The sequence below is a fragment of the Danio rerio genome, chromosome 11, assembly GCF_049306965.1.
Source record: "Danio rerio strain Tuebingen ecotype United States chromosome 11, GRCz12tu, whole genome shotgun sequence".
Taxonomy (NCBI): Eukaryota; Metazoa; Chordata; class Actinopteri; order Cypriniformes; family Danionidae; genus Danio; species Danio rerio.
In genome coordinates this window covers 13,644,100-13,662,500 of record NC_133186.1, presented here as the reverse complement: position 1 = coordinate 13,662,500, position 18,401 = coordinate 13,644,100, and the positions used below count along the sequence as shown (strand labels likewise).

General features: G+C 34.4%; 2 protein-coding genes across 4 annotated transcripts in view; both read right to left on the bottom strand.

The window, feature by feature from the left end:
* Positions 1–856, bottom strand: part of mknk1 (MAPK interacting serine/threonine kinase 1) — a 19,509-nt gene extending 18,653 nt beyond the window's left edge. Inside the window, 1 exon segment of one of the 2 annotated variants that reach the window (NM_001114739.2) lies at positions 715–856. In NM_001114739.2, coding sequence (NP_001108211.2) covers positions 715–765 — 51 coding nt within the window. In that variant the 5' untranslated portion in view covers positions 766–856. 2 annotated transcript variants of the gene reach the window in all.
* A 2,106-nt stretch (positions 857–2,962) lies between these two features.
* mob3c (MOB kinase activator 3C) lies at positions 2,963–17,308 on the bottom strand. 2 transcript variants are annotated; one of them, XM_005155947.6, is made up of 4 exons: positions 17,016–17,308; positions 10,457–10,985; positions 6,014–6,216; positions 2,963–3,536 (listed from the first exon to the last, which is right to left on the bottom strand). In XM_005155947.6, the coding sequence occupies exons 2-4, from the start codon at positions 10,872–10,874 to the stop codon at positions 3,507–3,509; spliced, it is 651 nt and encodes a 216-aa protein (XP_005156004.1). In that variant the 5' UTR covers positions 10,875–10,985; positions 17,016–17,308; the 3' UTR covers positions 2,963–3,506. The 2 variants fall into 2 exon arrangements, with proteins under 2 accessions (XP_005156004.1, NP_001002191.1); NM_001002191.1 differs by lacking the exon at positions 17,016–17,308 and having other exon boundaries at positions 2,975–3,536; positions 10,457–10,899.
* Positions 17,309–18,401: the final 1,093 nt, after the last annotated feature.

Here is an 18,401-nt window from a genome sequence, read left to right as displayed (position 1 = left end):
TCGAAAACGTATTAAATATTTTCATCGCTAATAAATAATACAGTTGGAAGGGCGGGAATGCTGGATAGCGTTTGATAAAATTAACATATTTAAAGCAACAGCAGCTACCTAGCAAAGACAATAATGGTTGATTTAAGAATCAGTTTATGCAGGTAACGTCACAAAATTGGACGCATTTTTTCTGTAAGAAACAGCCTTGGTCACCATTTACTTGTATTGTTTGGAAAAGAGTTGCAAGAGAGACTGAGAGTACCTCTTTTATGTTTCACGGGGAGTCGTGCAGGATTACCTCAACATGAAGATGACAGAATTCTTTCATGAGTAAACTATCCCTTTAAGAGGAGGTGAACCTAAACTATAAAACAAGTTACGAAGACAAGCTACAAGTGTCAGAGAACTAAAATAGTGTAACCATGTCAGCAGAATACTACCGAATAGGCGTTTTGACTAACGTTAACTTCCGACATTTAAAGACATGAAACATAACGCTAATGTGAACGGAGATATGTTAACTCATTCAGAATTTAATCCAAGCGTTTGTTATGCGACGGTTAATGTTTACTGGTGCGAACCGAGCTAACGTTAACTTACTAGTGAAGCCACTTAATCACCTCATCCAAACAACCGCAGCGAGCTGGACTTGACCTCAAGGTAAGTATAATTGTGTATAACGATAAAGTTATATTTATTGGATAAATTACTTAAAGTTCAGACCTGTAAACTGCAGCCGAATGAGTCTCGCTGGACAGTGACTGCCTCCGCCATCCTCCGCTGAACAGCAGCAGTGAGGAGGAGGAAGAGGTGGAGGGAGGACAACACAGAAACACAACAGCACCACCCCCAAACGCGCCAACCGCCCTCCTACTGATGAAAACACTGCGGCGTATTTGCGAATCACACTAGGGTGACGAGATGGCTCATGAATATTAATCAGGGAACGCGACTGTGACTCCAAGTGACTGGACCATGACTGGACATTACGAAGAAACGTAAGCACGTGCTAATGAATATTCATATGCTAATGCCACGAGTCTGATTCATAGGTTTGTATTTGTCAAAGCTTCACTGGAGGTTAAATATAGATTTCATGTTAAACGTTTTATATGGGATAGTCACAGGGCCGTTGACAATAAATTGTTAGACTCACACACTGAAGAAAACGATATATTTTAACGTTAATACCTTGCAACATCAGTTACGCAATCGGTAGAATGACGTGGTATGGAAATACTGGGGATAGTTAGAATTTCCCAGATGGGCTTTTGTTAGCGTCAACTCGTTTAATTTAGTACTGCTTCATTTTTTTAAGCCTTACCAGGAAGTGGTTTTCACGCAGAGGAGTCCATTAAGTGAGTCCATTTGGTTACTTATACCAAATGCTTGTCTTTCTAATTATATCAAGCCAGGTTTAAATGGGGCCTGATGTACAAATTACACGTTCACATGGGGTTTAAATATTGATGCGTGGCCACAGTGTATTTTAACAACCATAAATGCTAGCATACAGTAAATTAATTATTTCTTTTCTAGCTCGTTAATTAGATACAGTTATAATTAGAAATGCATATTAAATTGCTTTATTTAAATCGTATATATTTACAATTTCATATTAATTATTTAATAATCATAAGAATATTTATATCACAGTTATGCTATTGTATTGTTTGTTTATAAATGAAATAACTCTTTTATTAAAGAAAATTTATTATTTGAGTTATTTATTTTATACATTCATTCATTTTCTTGTCACCTTAGTTCCTTTATTAATCTGGGGTCGCCACAGCGGAATGAACCGCCAACTTATCCAGCACGTTTTTACGCAGCGGATGCCTTTCTAGCTGCAACCCTCTGGGAAACATCCACACACACACACACACACACACACACACACACACACTCATACACAATGGACAATTTAGCCAACCCAATTCACCTGTACCGCATGTCTTTGGACAAAACCGGAGCACCCGGAGGAAAACCACGTGAACGCAGGGAGAACATGCAAACTCCTCACAGAAACACCATCTGAGCCGAGATTCGAACCAGCGACCCAGCGACATTCTTGCTGTGAGGCGACAGCACTACCTACTGCGCCACTACGTCGCTCCTATTCATTTTATTTTATAATTTGAATTAATTTATTATTCTTATTCTCCAAACATTGCCATGGACCCACTACAGCCAGTTTGATGAGCCTTTTTCTTAATTGATGAGCCTTTTTCTTAAGCTGCGGTCACACTGGAGTTTTCTCCCCATTGACTTCCATCCATACGCACATAAATGCGTCAAACCAGAAACGCAAGGTCGTGTGTCAAGTTTCGCAGGTCGATGCGGTGCAAAGTTTTAGCTTGTTAAACTCTGATCTGCGAAATCGCATCGCTTGACTGCGTGAGACCAATCAAGGATCTAAACATGATCTCTCTGGACAGAAATTTAAAACATGGAGCAATCGGTCGCTTTTTTTATGTCTAACTGTCTTGTTTAATCCTGCCCCTTTTCGCAGCGCCGCACAACAGAATTTTGCATTTTCAAACTCTAGTGTGACCGCAGCTTTAGTCTCATGCAGTCATATCATGCGATTTCGCAGGTCAGAGTTTACAGAGCTTGAACTTTACAATGCAGTGAACAGTGAAATTTGATGCACGACCTTGCGTTTCCAGTCTGACGCATTTGCCTGCATATGAATGGAAGTCTATGAGAAGAAATGTCCAGTGTGACCGCAGCTTAAGACTTTTATAAGCTTATTCAGGTGTGTTTAATTAGAGTATGAGGCGATAAACTTTGCAGGGTCCTCCAGGGACAAGACATGATACCCCTGATATACTTTGAGTGAAATAAATATTAATGCTATCAAACAAGGCCTAAAGTTTAAAGCTTGTCAGAATGTGATCGTCAGACTATCATTATGTAAAAAATGTTGGCTTGTTTTTTTCATCCAATTTCATAAAAACAAAAAAGAACAGTTATTTCAAATGTTTATATTTTAAAGTTGCATGCAAAAAAATACAATAGACAATATGTCTGAAAAAGAATAATACTGTGGAGTACTATTCAACATCAAAAACTAGCTATCACAACTGTTTCTTACTGCACATGCCCTGCTTAAATAAAAATTATGGCAAAGGCTTTTGCCCTATGAAAGGACACAACAGAGCAAACATGTAACATCTCAAACCTAGGAAAAATTTCAGACATGCCTTTTCAAGACTAGATTCCCTCAGGGCTCATTTTTAAAGTATCTTTAAAGTCACATTGTGAAATGTTTGGAAATGTATGTAAAATACTAAGCAATTAATGCATCGTTTCATATAAACACTGCAGACTTTGAGATATATAGTATACTCCATCGAGAATACATGTTGAACACCACACCGTTTCAGTAAACGTTGAATTTTAGCTCATTTGTGAGTCTCTGGTCCTCCCTGATATTAAGGAGCTCAAGTCGATTATTGTTAATGTTTAAAGTTTTGTGCTTTTGGATGCATATCCAATCTTCTCTGCATCTTTCAGTGGCAGATCTTCTCAGTCATTTCTTTCTGTGAAGACAGACAAAAAAAAAACTCAATTATTAGGACAAACATATCACATTTGCAATGTGCTGTCAACATCTACAATGGAGATCAAAATTAAGAAAATTAAGAACCTACATTTCAAGGTCACTGTTTTATTTGAAGTCATCCAAACTGATGTAAAAAGCAGTTATTAGTCAAATTTCATGAGTTGTATATATTATGAAGCACAGCACAACAAAAATGATAATATATAAAAAAAATCTCAGCAAACATTATGATTCTAAATTAAATTTATGCACAATACTGGAATATATATACTGTCATCAAATGTCAAAAATATCATTTGTGTCTGTAGAAGAAGCCACTGTGAGGCTTTTTACTTATATAATAAATTAAAATGCATTGAACGCAGTCATAGCTGGCTTTTGAAGCTGTGAGACCGCTCTTCGGGAAAACCAAATAATTTTGATGATGGACTTTGGATTGAGGGATTTGACCAAATCAATATTTCAGATGTTGTGCAATGTGGTCAGTCCACTGGTTTGTCCATTAAAGGTGTTATGAGATGTTCCATTTAAGCAAAATCACATTACATTTTTGGTGGTGTTTCCATCATAGTTAAAGGGCATTTTTTATTATTCTACACAGTCACATATGATTTTAATGCACATTTTCAGTAATGTAAGCTCGTCTTGGTGTTCCATTAAGCATTTTCATTTGGCAGTCCAAGTGAACATAAACACAAGTGGATAGAATATAAATATAGTCTCAGCATTTTAGAGAATTTAACTGAGATATAAAGTGACAAATCCTTTCATTAGCAGAAAGAAACTAAGGATAGCTTGATTCACTTTTGTTAAGGAGCATGTGGTGTGGACAGAGGACTGGTCCAATGTTCACTTTAGCTAGTTTCATTTATTTGAATGTGATGGGGAAAATTATGTTGATTTTCAATTATGTTCATTATTTTAGATGTAAATATTCTTCCTGTATTTTCCACTATGTTTACACTACCTGACAAAAGTATTGTCATCAATCTTAGTTGTTAGAGCTACAAATAATAACTTGACTTCTAGTTGATCATTTGGAAAAATGGCAGAAGGTAGATTTTTCTGATGAATCATCTGTTGAAGTGCATCCCAATCATCACAAATACTGCAGAAGACCTATTGGAACCTGCATGGACCCAAGATTCTCACAGAAACCTGTCAAGTTTGGTGAAGGAAAAATCATGGTTTGGGGTTACATTCTGTATGGCGGCATGTGAAAGATCTGCAGAGTAGATGGTAACATCAACAGCCTGAGGTATCGAAATAATTTTGCTGCCCACTATGTTAAAAAAACCACAGGAGAGGGAAATTCTTTAGCAGGATAGCGCACCTTCTCTTACTTCAGCTCCGCATCAAAGTTCCTGAAAACAAAGAAGGTCAAGGTGCTCCAGGATTGGCCAGCCCAGTCACCAGATCAAGAAATGATTAAGTATGTCTAGGGTAAGATGGAGGAGGCATTGAAGATAATTCCAGAGAATCTTTATAAACTCTGAGAGTCCAGCAATAATGCTTTCTTTGCCATTCCAGATGACTTTATTAATAAGTTATTTGAGTCATTGCAGAGATGTATGGATTCAGTCCTTCCTCTGTACCATGACTTTATATTCTATATTGTACATTATTTCTGTTAAATGACTTTTGTTAAAGCAAAACTTAAAACTCTAAAGCAGACCTTACTGTTCTAATTAAACAATTAAAAATCAAGGCATGATCATATTTTATTTTGGGAAAATAAGCGTAATGTAGAGGCCTTTGCCTTTCATATAAGCCATTTCTGATACCAAATGATCAACTTAAAGTCAAGTTATTGTTTGTTATTCCTAAAACTTGGAAAGATGACAAGACTTTTGTCAGGTAGTGTTGATAATTTGTTTAGTTAAGTGCCTTGTACTACAGCATGAATTAGCTATAATTATAACTGCTTCAAATTCTGAACAACGAGAATTACATTATTTCTGAAAAAAATCAAGTGTTCCCAATCATTCTCTACTATTGATCTCCACTGTTTTAATCATAAAAAACTTGCAGGTTAATCTAAGTAGTACGTAAACTCTATTTTGTAAAAAGTACTGGTTGTCTTAAATTTTTAAACTGAATCAAATAAGTCTTTAATGCATATTAAACTGACTTAAAACAGTTTGCGTACATTATGAAATTAATTTAGAACATGATTAACTTAATTCTTTTTTTACAGTGTACTTATTTCTATCTTTTATATCACTATTTGTCATTTTCAGTGTTATACTGGTTCCCAACTCCAGTCCTTGGCCCCCCACAACCCCTCACCCCTGCATATTCTGTATTTTCTTCTTTGTTTAAGACACCTGATTCAGATCCTCAGCTCGTTTTAAAGAGTAGAGGAGAGAGAGGGGCAGGGAAACCACTTGGTGTAGCAATAATAATCGGCACTCCATTCTTCTTTATAACAGTAATAAAGCACAGCTCTCTCACCAGCGGCACCAGCTCAGAGTGGTCAATGAGGCTGAACTCCGAGATGAAGTAGTAGTAGTGTTTGTAACAGGTGTTGATGTGAGCCTCAGCTCCTATACTGCAGATCATGTCAAAGTGATGGATGTACACGTGCACAAACACCCGAAACAAGCGACTTAAAATCTTCTTGCACACCTGCTGAAAGTTCTTTGGAAAAGGGACTCCTAAAAACAAAAACAAAAAAATACCAGAGTCATTCTTATATCACATAATGCTAGTACACATTTTTAAATCATAGAACACTTAAAAAAGGACATTTGCTGTTTGTTCCAACTACGTATTTAATATGAGTTGAAACAACACAACTCCTGAGTTTTTTTGGAGGGACAACTTATTGTTTTATATTCAATCCATTTACATTTGTGAAAACTAATAGTTAACTAGATACTGGTGATTTTCTTTCATGAGAAAATGTTTATGACGTTTATAGAGAGAATGGCTACTGAGAATAAGTCTCAAGAGTTTCAGCAAATAGTTCAGCCTGTGGAAGTATGAATTGTTGGCAAAGCTTAAGTATGGCTTCGGTAACACTATTCAGTCACATTTCTCAGACAGAAGTATGTCTAGCATTCCCTGGCCTGCAAACTGTATAGCAATTGCTGAGAATCTTAACTGTGTAGTTTCTCATTTTTATATGTAACTATTTTTGTACTACTTCCTTCCATTTGCTTTCTTTGCTCGTTTATTAATAGGGTAAGCTATTAAAAGCTATTTCTTGTAAAAAGGAAATAAAAAATGTATTTAATTGACTGAATTTGAAAATATCCAGTTTATAACAAATGTGCCAAGTTGTAGTAAATAATCTCTTTGTAATCATATTGGATTATGACAAAAATATAATGTTGTGTAGCCATAAAGTATAACATAATTCCATTTTTCCCCCTGTAATTTGTGTGTATACACATACTATTCATTAAAAATGTTCATAAATTTTTTTCGTCATAACAAATAATGTGATCGTTTAAGGTACTTTTTAAATTTATTCATTTTTTGCCTGCATATTGATTGCACTAAATTACTTTGATTAGCAAATATTTAAAACTATTTCACATTTTTTTACTAAAACATTTAAGATTTTATATTAGACTTACTAAATAAAACATTAAAGGAGGCATAGAATGAAAATCTGGATATACTTTACTAGGCATGGCTGAAAAATTAGAGTTAGTCAGTCAGTGTAAAAAAAAACTGGTCATTCAGAACAAAACACAGACTCTGACAATCCACACAATTGCATGGCCACAGCAGTTTGATTGGATACAATGTTTCTTAACGAGATTACAACAGTGATCACACCCCCACCCATTTTTGAAGTTTAAGTTTGTATATTTACTACACTGTAAAAAACAAAAAACGTCCGTTAAATTACAGAAACATACTGTAAAATAACGGATATTACATTACAGAAATTTCCTTAAATTTTGATTTCTGGAAAATTTCTTTAAATTAATATGTTATTTTACGGTAAATATTTGTAATTCAACGGCCGTTATTTTCCGGGCTTTTTCAGGCACCCCAGCTGCTGGAAATTAACGATAAAATTACAGGGTTTTTTACAGTGTGTAACTGGGACTCTTAGAAAACTGGACAGAACTTAATGCAGAGTCCAGACTGCATGATTTTACCCCCGATTTTGAGAAATCGCAGACAAATGCTGAAATCACAGGCAAATCGGTGCTTGTTCATGTGAGAATCAATCACAGTGTAAACCATCAAAGACGCGATCTGAGAGAATCGGCGATAAGTCGCTGACACCTGTGAGATTTGGGTTGCTTAATATCTGGACCTGTCTGAGATATGCCGTGTGCAACGTGTTCTGATTGAAAATAACAGGCGATTACCTACAGCTAATGAGAGAACAGCATCCACAAGGTACACAGCAAAATTAGTAAAAAAAAAAAAAAAAAGTAAAATTTACTTATAGTTCAGTATATTTGGTCCCTCTCTAAATTGAGTAAAATTTACTCAGTAGCAGAGTTAAAGTTAATGAGACAATGAAGGGATTGATTAAGTGTTGATTAAACACTGATGATGAACACCTGTTGTTAATATACAGAAACAGAGAAAAATTTCAGCAGAGGATCATTAAGCAACTGCACAAACAACAGCTTTATTTGTTAACAACCTGTTTGGCCTTATTTCCGCCACACTTCTATAAAAATCCATATAGTGATAATTTAAAGAATTTTAATTATAAGTAATTTTTTACAACAACAATAAAAAAACACAGCTTTTAGTGTTTTAAGCTGTCACCATTGAGGAGAACAGTATTGCTTTACTTGGATTCTATTTCTAATGGTAGTTTCTCCTTGTTTGCCAAATAGTGTATGATGGCAAATATTGTATTAAGACAGCAATTGTGCTCTGGATAATTGTTCCGTGGTGAATTAGTCAATGGTCAAATCAGTAAAAAAATCCATTTTCTTTTTGATGTTATTTTGTAAAATGTAAATAACTAAAACAGTTATTTCTCAATAAATCTCATATGGACTTTTGTAAACATCTGACAGAAATAAAGCCAAACAGGTAAGCAATGAGTGAAGCTGCTGCTGCTGCTTCTCTTCTGTTTCTGCCAAAGACTGTAAAAAATATGGACGACGCTACAGCCCCTTTTCCCATTGAACACCTTAAGGGCAAAACGCCTGCTTGACGGGCACAAACTGTCGCAAAAGACTGCTGAAATTGGAGCCTTGACATGCGCAGAAGGACTGTCTGATGGAGCCAGAGGAGGAGCCGCGAAAATGATGCGAGTCGAGCTTCCAACCAAACGCTTTATGTAAAATCAACCACACCCCCCGAACTTCTCAGCATGCGTTTGCTGTCATATCAACACAAATGGATGTAATAACGTTAACAAATATGAGGGTTTTATATATTCAATCGCGCCAGCTCCGGGCCGCAACGCATAACCTACTCGCGGCGTCGCAAGCTGATTCCGGCTTGCTCGGCCACCACATCTGGCTCGATTGACTCGGGCTGGAATCGGGCAGTGAGTCCAGGCATCCGGAGTAGGTCCAGCAGAGGTAGTCAGTCTGAGCTCTGAGGGGTAAGTCTCCGGCAGGCGAGAATCTAGCCGGAACTGGCCCGAGTGTATTTTGCTATATGGGTGGTTAGGCGTGGCTCAGCAAACTAATAAAGCCCAAAAAAAGCCCTGACCTTAGCGAATAAACAGTGTTCCACCAGGATCATGTATGTCAGAAACTATAGTTTACTGCTGAACACAGAAATCAAATAATAACACTTCAGTCTCCTGCCGAAGCTCAGACGCGCTGTTTTGAGAAACTGTCAATCACAGCTGTCAATCACGATGACACGCACAGCATTAAATTACTGCTAAAAACAAACTGTTTACAAAAATGAAGATCTGCAACTATTTCAGCACAATAATCAGTGCCTTAATCGACCAGAACCATCTTTCGGGACATTTTATTGCAAGTGTAATAATTTTTTTTATTTGGGCTCAAGTCTCCTTCATTAACACGGAGGAGGCGGGCTTTATAATTTGTACTGCAGCCAGCCCCCAGGGGGCGATCTAACGGCCGAGACCTTCACTCAAATGAAGGCTTGCGGCACACTTGATATGAACACACATACAGACCCTTACAGTCTCTGATATGTTACCAATCACAGAAAAAATTACACACAGCATACATTTAGTCCCTATTTGGGTTCAAAAACAAGACGAAACTTATAGCCCACAGTCAGTGCAAACCTCTCATCTGCATCTTTAATCTTTAGCAGCACATGTAGCCTCTGTTAGAGAGTAATTCCTCCATTTCGAGTTCATAATAGTCTAATACGCGATGATGATAGTTAAACATGGCAGTTTGTTCTGCTTATTAACTCTGCTTAACTCTGCTGCTGAGTAAATTTTACTCAATATATTTAATTTTATTTTAAAATGTGCAATATACTGCTTACAAATTTATTCAATGCCATCCTAAAGGTTTCTTTTAACATGTATATTGTGAAATGTGCTGTGTATGTTTGTAATGAGGCAACGAACACATGTAAACGGCTGAATATAAATGCATGTTTATGCATTGTGTCATATAGCTCAGCTCTGACTGTGATTTGTCTAGAGCAAAAGGATGCTGGTATACTTAAAAAGGTCATCTGTTTATGCGGGAATTGAGATTGTATTTTCATATACTCACTCCTGTCTAAAATAAACCTTTCTACCAATTAAGTTGAAGAGATTAAAGAAGAAATCTACTAATTTGTGAAATTATTTTTGATAACTGAAATAAGATTATTTTGCATCTGTGTATTTGAGAGTACATCATGCTCTATCCCTCTGTAAACATCATAACACTGATATGAATGACATCATTGTATCATTGACATTCTACACTATATCCCTCCATAGCAGCAAATCTGGAAACCATTCTTGATGTCACACACCTACTCGTGTAGGAAAGATGTCCTCATTGTTGATAAGCGACTCGATCCAGTTCATCAGGAGGTTCATGTATATTAGAGCAGGCAGTTTGGTGGGCCTCTTGTATTGTTCCCCATCCTGCCACCTGTATTCATAACGTGGTCCTCCAGACATGATGGGACAGCTCTTCTCAGTGCAGAACTCGCTCACTGTCCCGTAGATTAGGTTGATCCGATTGAAGAAATCCACAACATGTACAGCGATCCAGTCATTAATGCTCTCTCCTTCTGGCAGCTGCACCACTTTTCTCAGGTCCAGGCCTGATTTCAGAGACGCCTGGGCTCTTTTGTATAGCTCGAAACGTTGGGTCCCAGGTTCGAATCGCTTTCGAGGCCGAAACGTCTTGTCTTTGCTGAACACCTGACCCAAGCATAGAGCCATCGCTGAGCTGAGCAGGGCGATGGAGGATTCCGATCCGCTCAGGATCCGGATCGCTCTGACTTTTTACTATTATGATTCCCTGGGCTCTTGTCCCGTCCAACAGAGAAACAGCTAAAGAGCAGAAAAACAATACCTCAGAATACAGATCATTACATTTCTTTAACCTATCTTTAAAGTCAAACCAACAATTATTCAGACACCAAAGACATTTTTTGATTGTTTTTTTTTACTAATGGGTGAGGATAATGTAGTGTATCATTTATGCATGAGAGAATGTGGAATAAAGTTAGCAAAATAGAGTAAACTGAGTCAAAAATAAATATTTCACCCAAAAATCCTTCATACAGTGGATTAAACCATCCTCCTGCATGAAGTAAAGGAGCTGATAAAGTGAGTCTGATAAAATACTGAAGTTCAGGTTTGATCAAATCTGGATGACAGCAGAGACTAGAGACTGATCCTCAGGATCAGAATGAAGTAACAAAGTTCTGATAGTTGTGAAAATATTTTCATAATATAATATGTTAGATTTTGGCGGGATTGATTATCCATTGCTCCATTTGTTCCGACACGATTTAACTGAAAAAAGTTCTTGTCATATTTTATTACCATATTCGAAACTATTTCAAATAAACTTTGATACTTTGAAAAATGTTGATGTGTTTGAATCATTTTTGGTTTGATTGTATATCTAAAATATATAGACAATACAAAAATACTTACAAAAATGTACATTTAAATTTTCAGATTTGGACGTGATGTTAAGGATGTGTGTTTTTCTATATCTGCGTGTGTGCGCACATATGTACGTGTGCAAATTTGTACTTGAATCTGTATTAACTATGTGAATGAGGACCAGTGATAGGAATAACGGAAAAGTAAATGACTTAAGGTTACACTGTAAAAAAATCTGTAATTTTATGGTTTATTTCCGGCCGGTGAATTACAAAAATTTATTTAAAAAAAATTAAAAAATTACTGTAAAACAATGGATATTAAATTACAGAAATTAACTTTTATTTAAATTTCTGGTAATTTTTTGTGATTCAACCTCTGTTATTTTACAGTAAATTTCTGTAATTTAATTTTGTTTACAGTGTACTAACGGCGACTTTTTTTCCAGTAACAAATTAATTCAGACACCAAAAATTAATACAATTAATAAAAATTAAAACAATTTATTAAACAAATTACTTTTTCCCAACATCGTTGCTATAACTGACAATAAAATGCGCATTACAATAATTAAGAACCGTTAAGCGGTTTTCATGCAAGGAGCGTCTTTCTCAGTAGGACCTCTTTTTTTATGGCATGGGGTTGTGTGTTGAGTGCTGAGGACACAAGCACACGCACAGTCAGTCACCCACATCAATGACCAAGAGTCAGAACGATTGCAAATCCAACAAGTAGCTTTAACAAACTGGAAATATAAGCATTACTTTTCCCTATTTTTTAATTACTTAATACTAATACTAATGTAAGCTAGTTACTATTTGTGAGTAGTAACTTTAACTATTTACTCTTTTAAAGGAACGTGCCAAGATTTTTTTTTGTCAGTCCTCAATATGACACCAATTTTAATAGCTTTTATTTATTTAAAAAACTAACAAAATGTAAATAAAAATAATTTTGACAATTTGGATGAATATATGAATAAATGATATTCCTTATGTACAGGAGTATAAATGTTTACATATTTAATTGTTTTAAATAAAGTTGAAGAAAAAAAATCTTTGGATATTAAAATTAATATTGTATCAGATTACTCTTTAAATAGATGCTGAACAATGTTTTAAACAAGCAAGTCAAGTCTTCCAAAATACTTAAATGTGAATTAGAACAACTATTAGGCGGAGTATTTTTTCACAATTTTATATGCCTCCAATGAGATAAAGTCGCCTGATATAAATATTCACAAAACACACTCTTACAATGAAACCAAGAAATAACACACACACACACACACACACACACACACACACACACACACACACACACACACACACATACACATACACACAAAAGTTTTTTAATCCTGTTCAGGTACATTTCTTTTTAATAAAAACTATTTATAATCTTAAATATAGATGGTTTATATTGGTGACATGGTGGCTCAGTGGTTAGCACTGTTGCCTCACAGCAAGAAGATTGCTGATTGAAGATTGAAGAAGAGTCCCGGCTGGGCCAGTTAGCATTTCTGTGTGGAGTTTGCATTTTTCTCCCTGTGTTCGGGTGGGTTTCCTCCAGGTGCTCCGGTTTCCCCCACAGTCCAAAGAAATTGACACATGATATAAATCGGCAGTAGTGTATAAATGTGTGTGTGTGAATGTGACAGTGTTTGCTTCCCAGTACTGGGTTGCGGCAGTCCACTGGGGATCCACTGCATAAAACATATGCTGGAATAGTTGGCGGTTCATTCTACAGTGACAACCCCTTATAAATAGAGGACTAAGTTAAAAGAAAATGAATGAATGCATGTTTTATATTTTATAAGTTTTAAAACTAAATTTATTCCTTTGCTGACAAAGCTGAATTTTCAGCAATCATTCGTACTCCAGTAATCCTTCAAAACACTTCTTATTTGCTAACTTAATGTTCAAAAAATGTTTTTTTTTTTTGGTTAATATGAATGATTTTCTGCAGCTTTTTCAGAATGCTTTGATTAACAAAGTTAAAAAGAGCATCATTTATTTCTATTTTTTATAACATAAGCCTTTACTGCAACATCTGACACTAGGTTCATTGCATTTTTTCTTTCTTTTTTTTACAAAACTGCAAACTTTTGCTCATAAACTCTATAAACAGACCAACACAAGCAAACACAACAAATTCATTTCATATTCATGCATTTGCTTTCTCATTGTGTTGTTTAATCTGCATCACCATTTTCATAACTTCCTGTGATTGTTTGAAGTGGACAGAATGAGATAACATTTTTGAGGGGGATTTCAGAGCGTCTCTTCAGCTGTAAAACTCAAACTCTTCCTCTGTTTTCATTTACCATCCTGGCAGTGTATCAGTGTCTGAGTCCATCCTTTCCTAGTCTCTTTGATAAGTTTTGTTTTTCTTTCCTCTCTCAGTTTCTCTCTCCTTCCATAAACGTACTCACAGAATCGCTGCTTACTGACCCAAACCACATAATAAATTCACAGATTTCCCTGACCTCTTTGGAAATATTAAGATAAATTATAACAAAAAGCAATAATTTTTCTCTTAAATCTTTTTTTAACCTGTTCATCTCATTAAAGGATTTGTTCACTTTCAAAATTAACATTTTCAGATCATTTATACTCACCCCTTGTCATCCAAGAGTACATTTCTTCTTTTTTCAATCAGAAATAAATTAAAGGGATAGTTTACTTGAAAAACTGATTAAGTTAATACATTAAGATTCACTTACGTTGTTTAATACAGTATATATATATATATATATATATATATATATATATATATATATATATATATATATATATATATATATATATACAGTTGAAGTCAGAATTATTAGCCCCCTATTGATTTTATTTTATTTTTTAAAATATTTCCTAAATGATTTTTAACAGAGCAAGGAAGCTTTCACAGTTAACATTTTTTCTTCTGGAGAAAGTCTTATTTGTTTTAATTCGGCTAGAATAAAAGCAGTTATTAATTTTTTAAAAAACATTTTTGGGACAAAATTATTAGCCCCTTTAAGCAAATTTTTTTTTCTCAATAATCTACAGAACAAATCATCGTTATACAATAACTTGCCTAATTACCCTAACCTGCCTAGTTCACCTTATTAACCTAGTTAAGCCTTTAAATGTCACTTTAAGCTGTATAGAAGTGCCTTAAAAAATATCAAGTAAAATATTATTTACTGTCATCATGACAAAGATAAAATAAATCAGTTATTAGAAATAAGTTTTTAAAACTATTATGCTTAGAAATGTGCTGAAACAATCTTCCCTCCATTAAACAGAAATTGGTGAAAAAAATAAACAGGGGCGCTAATAATTTAGGAGGGCTAATAATTCTGACTTCAACTGTGTGTGTATATATATATATCACTTCGCTTTCCAATTAAAGTTTTACATATATGACCCTGGACCAGACAATCAGCCATATTTGTTTTTATTTTTAGGATATTTTTACATAATCTGAAAGCTTAATAAATAAGCCTTGCATTGATGTACATTTTGTTAATACGTGATAACATTTGGTCAAGATAAAACTTTTGAAATTTGAAAATTCTGTTCTAAAAAATAGAAATATTGAGAAATTCACCTTTACAGTTGTCCAAATTACATGCCTAAGAATTTCCATTACTGTTCAAAAACTATACTGTAAACACTATCTGTAAATTAGCTATTTTCAGTATTTAGTGATTTATGTTTTTATATTTTTATTTGACTGTTTATTTATGCTTTTGAATTGCATTATGGAACTTTGCTCTTTTTTTCCATTAACTTTTAACCTTGAAAAGTTTGAAAAAGTGACTTTTATAAACATTTTTAATAGTTTCAAGTAATATATTGTCAGGGTTGTTTATGGTACAAAAACCTTGTAATAAACAGCCAGTACATTTTCTTTTTTACAGACTTATTTCTTTATATATTATTTCTAACATTAAATGATTTAAAACTACTAAATTGTCAATAAAAGTCACATTGTTAAACTGTAGTGTTGAATTTTCGACATCAAAAGTTGACAGAGCAGAGATCAACACCCAATAATGCAATTCACAACCATTAATAAACAGAAAACGCTTGTGAATCACACATATGAAAACAAATATTTTTTTACAGTGTACGTATTGATATATTTACAGTAGAAAATGAACAAAACATCTTCATGGGACAGGATCTTTAAATAATATTCTAACCCTTTGACTGCCCCTCTATTAAATGGTTGACTATGTTTTTACTGTTTTAAATGACTGTTAAAGTAATTTAAAGAATGAATGTTTTAAATAATGGCTTACACACACAGCATTGTTGATTTACTAAAAAATAAATCAAACAAACATCCTGTTGCATTACTACACTTGATTTTGGTTTTATTGTAAAAAAAATAATAATAAGAAGAAAGCATGTTAAATGAGAATCTGAAATATTTTACGGCATACTTAAAAAAGGTGATTTTAGTATTCAAAAATGTTTTATTTTGAATCTTTTTTCAAATAAATTGGTCTCACACTTCATATTTTCAGATTTTTCATAGTAGATGTATTAGGTACTTTTACTTGTAAACTGACCGTTTGCTAGAAGCTGATATTTTAGAAATTATATGATGTGTTGAAAAAAAAAAAATGCATTGAGTGTTATCTGCACTGTGAAAAAAATCCGTAATTTTACGATTTATTTCCGGCACCCTATAAGTAAAATAACGGCTGTTGAATTACAGAAATATACCGTAAAATAACAGATATTAAATTACAGAAATTTTCTTAAATTTAAATTTCTGTAATTTAATATACATAGTTTTATGGTAAATTTCTGTAATTTAAAATCTGCAAATTTCTGGTAAATTTCTGTAATTTAATATCGTTAATTTTATGGTAAATTTCTGTAATTTAACATCTGTAATTTTATGGTAAATTTCTGTAATTTAATGTCCGTAATTTTATTTTAAATTTCTGTAATTTAACAGCCGTTATTTTACGTTTTTTTCCCGGCACCCCAGCTACCGGAAATTAACCTTAAAATTAAGGATTTTTTTAGGAGTTATGAAATGCAATCCAAACTTTTTTTCTTTTTTTTCTTTTCTTTTTTTTAGGGCTAAAGATTTTTTGGCATAAAAGAAAATCTCTATATATTTTTAATCCATACAATGTATTTTGTTTGCCCATATATACCCATGCAAAATAAGAATCACTTATCTCCTACTTCAACATAACTAAATACTATATTTAAACATAAATCAGAAAGTTGTAGAGGTTAACTTTAACTTGGTTCATTCAACATGTGTGAAATCAAAGAACAGAGGAGTTATTTGTCCGTCCCCCAAACATTGACGTGTCTGATCACACTTTCTTCCTGAGACCCCATGACACATGAGCTCTGACCTTACTGCATCAACACACATTTAAAGAACAAAAGTAGAATAAAATCAGTCCAAACAGATGCTATAAACGTATCAAAGTATATTGGTGGTCCCTACCTAAAGTGCCTGGCTTTAGTCCCACTGTAGACTCCTGGAATGTTGTGGGAAACCTGAGAATAATTCCTGTGCTCTCCAAGAGGGGAAGAAAACAAAAACAAAAACAAATCCAAACTGCCTCGTGAGAATCCTTTCTCTCTCCTACTCATCAACTCTATAAAACCCATACAGTAAAAAAACAAGCTGAAAAGTTACTTGGCTTCTCTTCCTGTGTGTGATGTCATATCCTGATTTTGTCTGCTCTGTTTTTGTGTGCCTGTGTGTGCGTGTCATGTTGTATGAAGTTGAAAGGGAAGATTTCATTGGTGAGAGGAGGAGCTTGAGTCTGTGAAGTCCAGCCCTACTTTAAGCCAAACCCACACCCACTGCCCAGCCCAGCACCACCACATCAAACCACACCTCCTCAACTCCAGTGCGCTTGGGCTTCTTCTATGAAGATAAACTTCAATCTCAGGCTAATCTCTCCAGATTCACCCTTTCATCTGAATCTCTTAAGAATAAGTGGTAGCACTTCATAGATTCCTTTGGTAAAATTAGTTAGAGAATAATTATATGCATTTTAACTGTGACAATAGAAGCTGTTTTTTTTTTTTTTTTTTTTACAAGTGACAGCCTATGGATACTGGATATTAAATGTATATTAGATATGTGTTATATTATATACAGATGAAGTCAAAATTATTAGCCCCCCTTTGATTCTTTTTTTTTTCTTATTTAATTATTACCCAAATAAAGTTAACAGAGCAAGGAAATGTTCACAGTATGTCAAGTAATGTTTTTTTCTTCTGGTGAAAGTCTTATTTGTTTTATTTCGGCTAGAATAAAAGTAATTTTAATTGTTTTAACACCATTTAAAGGACAAAATTATAAGCCCCTTTAAGCTATACTGTTTTATCGATAGTCCACAGAACATCATTATACAGGGTGGGCCATTTATATGGATAGACCTTAATAAAATGGGAATGGTTGGTGATATTAACATCCTGTTTGTGGCACATTAGTATATGTGGGGGGGGGGGGGGGGGCTTGTAAATAACTCATGAAAGAATAAAGTTATGATAAAACCAAGCACACCATTGTTTTTCTTGTGAAATTCCCGATAAGTTTTATTAAGGTGTACCCATATAAATGGCCCACCCTATACAATATCTTGCCTTATTACCCTAAAATGCCTAGTTAACCTAATTAACCTAGTTAAGCCTTTAAATGTCTTTTTGAGCTGTATAGAAGTGTCTTGAAAAACATCTTGTCTAATATTATTTATCATCATGGAAAAGATTAAAATAAGTCAGTTATTAGAAATGAGGTATTAAAACTATTATGTTTAGAAATGTGTAGAAATAAAATCTCTCCATTAAACTTGGGAAAAAAATGGGGGGGGGGGGG

Coding starts and splice junctions, on each gene's coding strand:
- mob3c (XM_005155947.6), bottom strand. CDS start 10,874: ATGGCTCTATGCTTGGGTCAGGTGTTCAGCAAAGACAAGACGTTTCGG. Junction 6,217..10,456: donor CATCTTTCCTACACGAGTAG/GTGTGTGACATC, acceptor TTTTGTTTTTAG/GAGTCCCTTTTCCAAAGAAC. Junction 3,537..6,013: donor ACTCTGAGCTGGTGCCGCTG/GTGAGAGAGCTG, acceptor CTGTCTTCACAG/AAAGAAATGACTGAGAAGAT.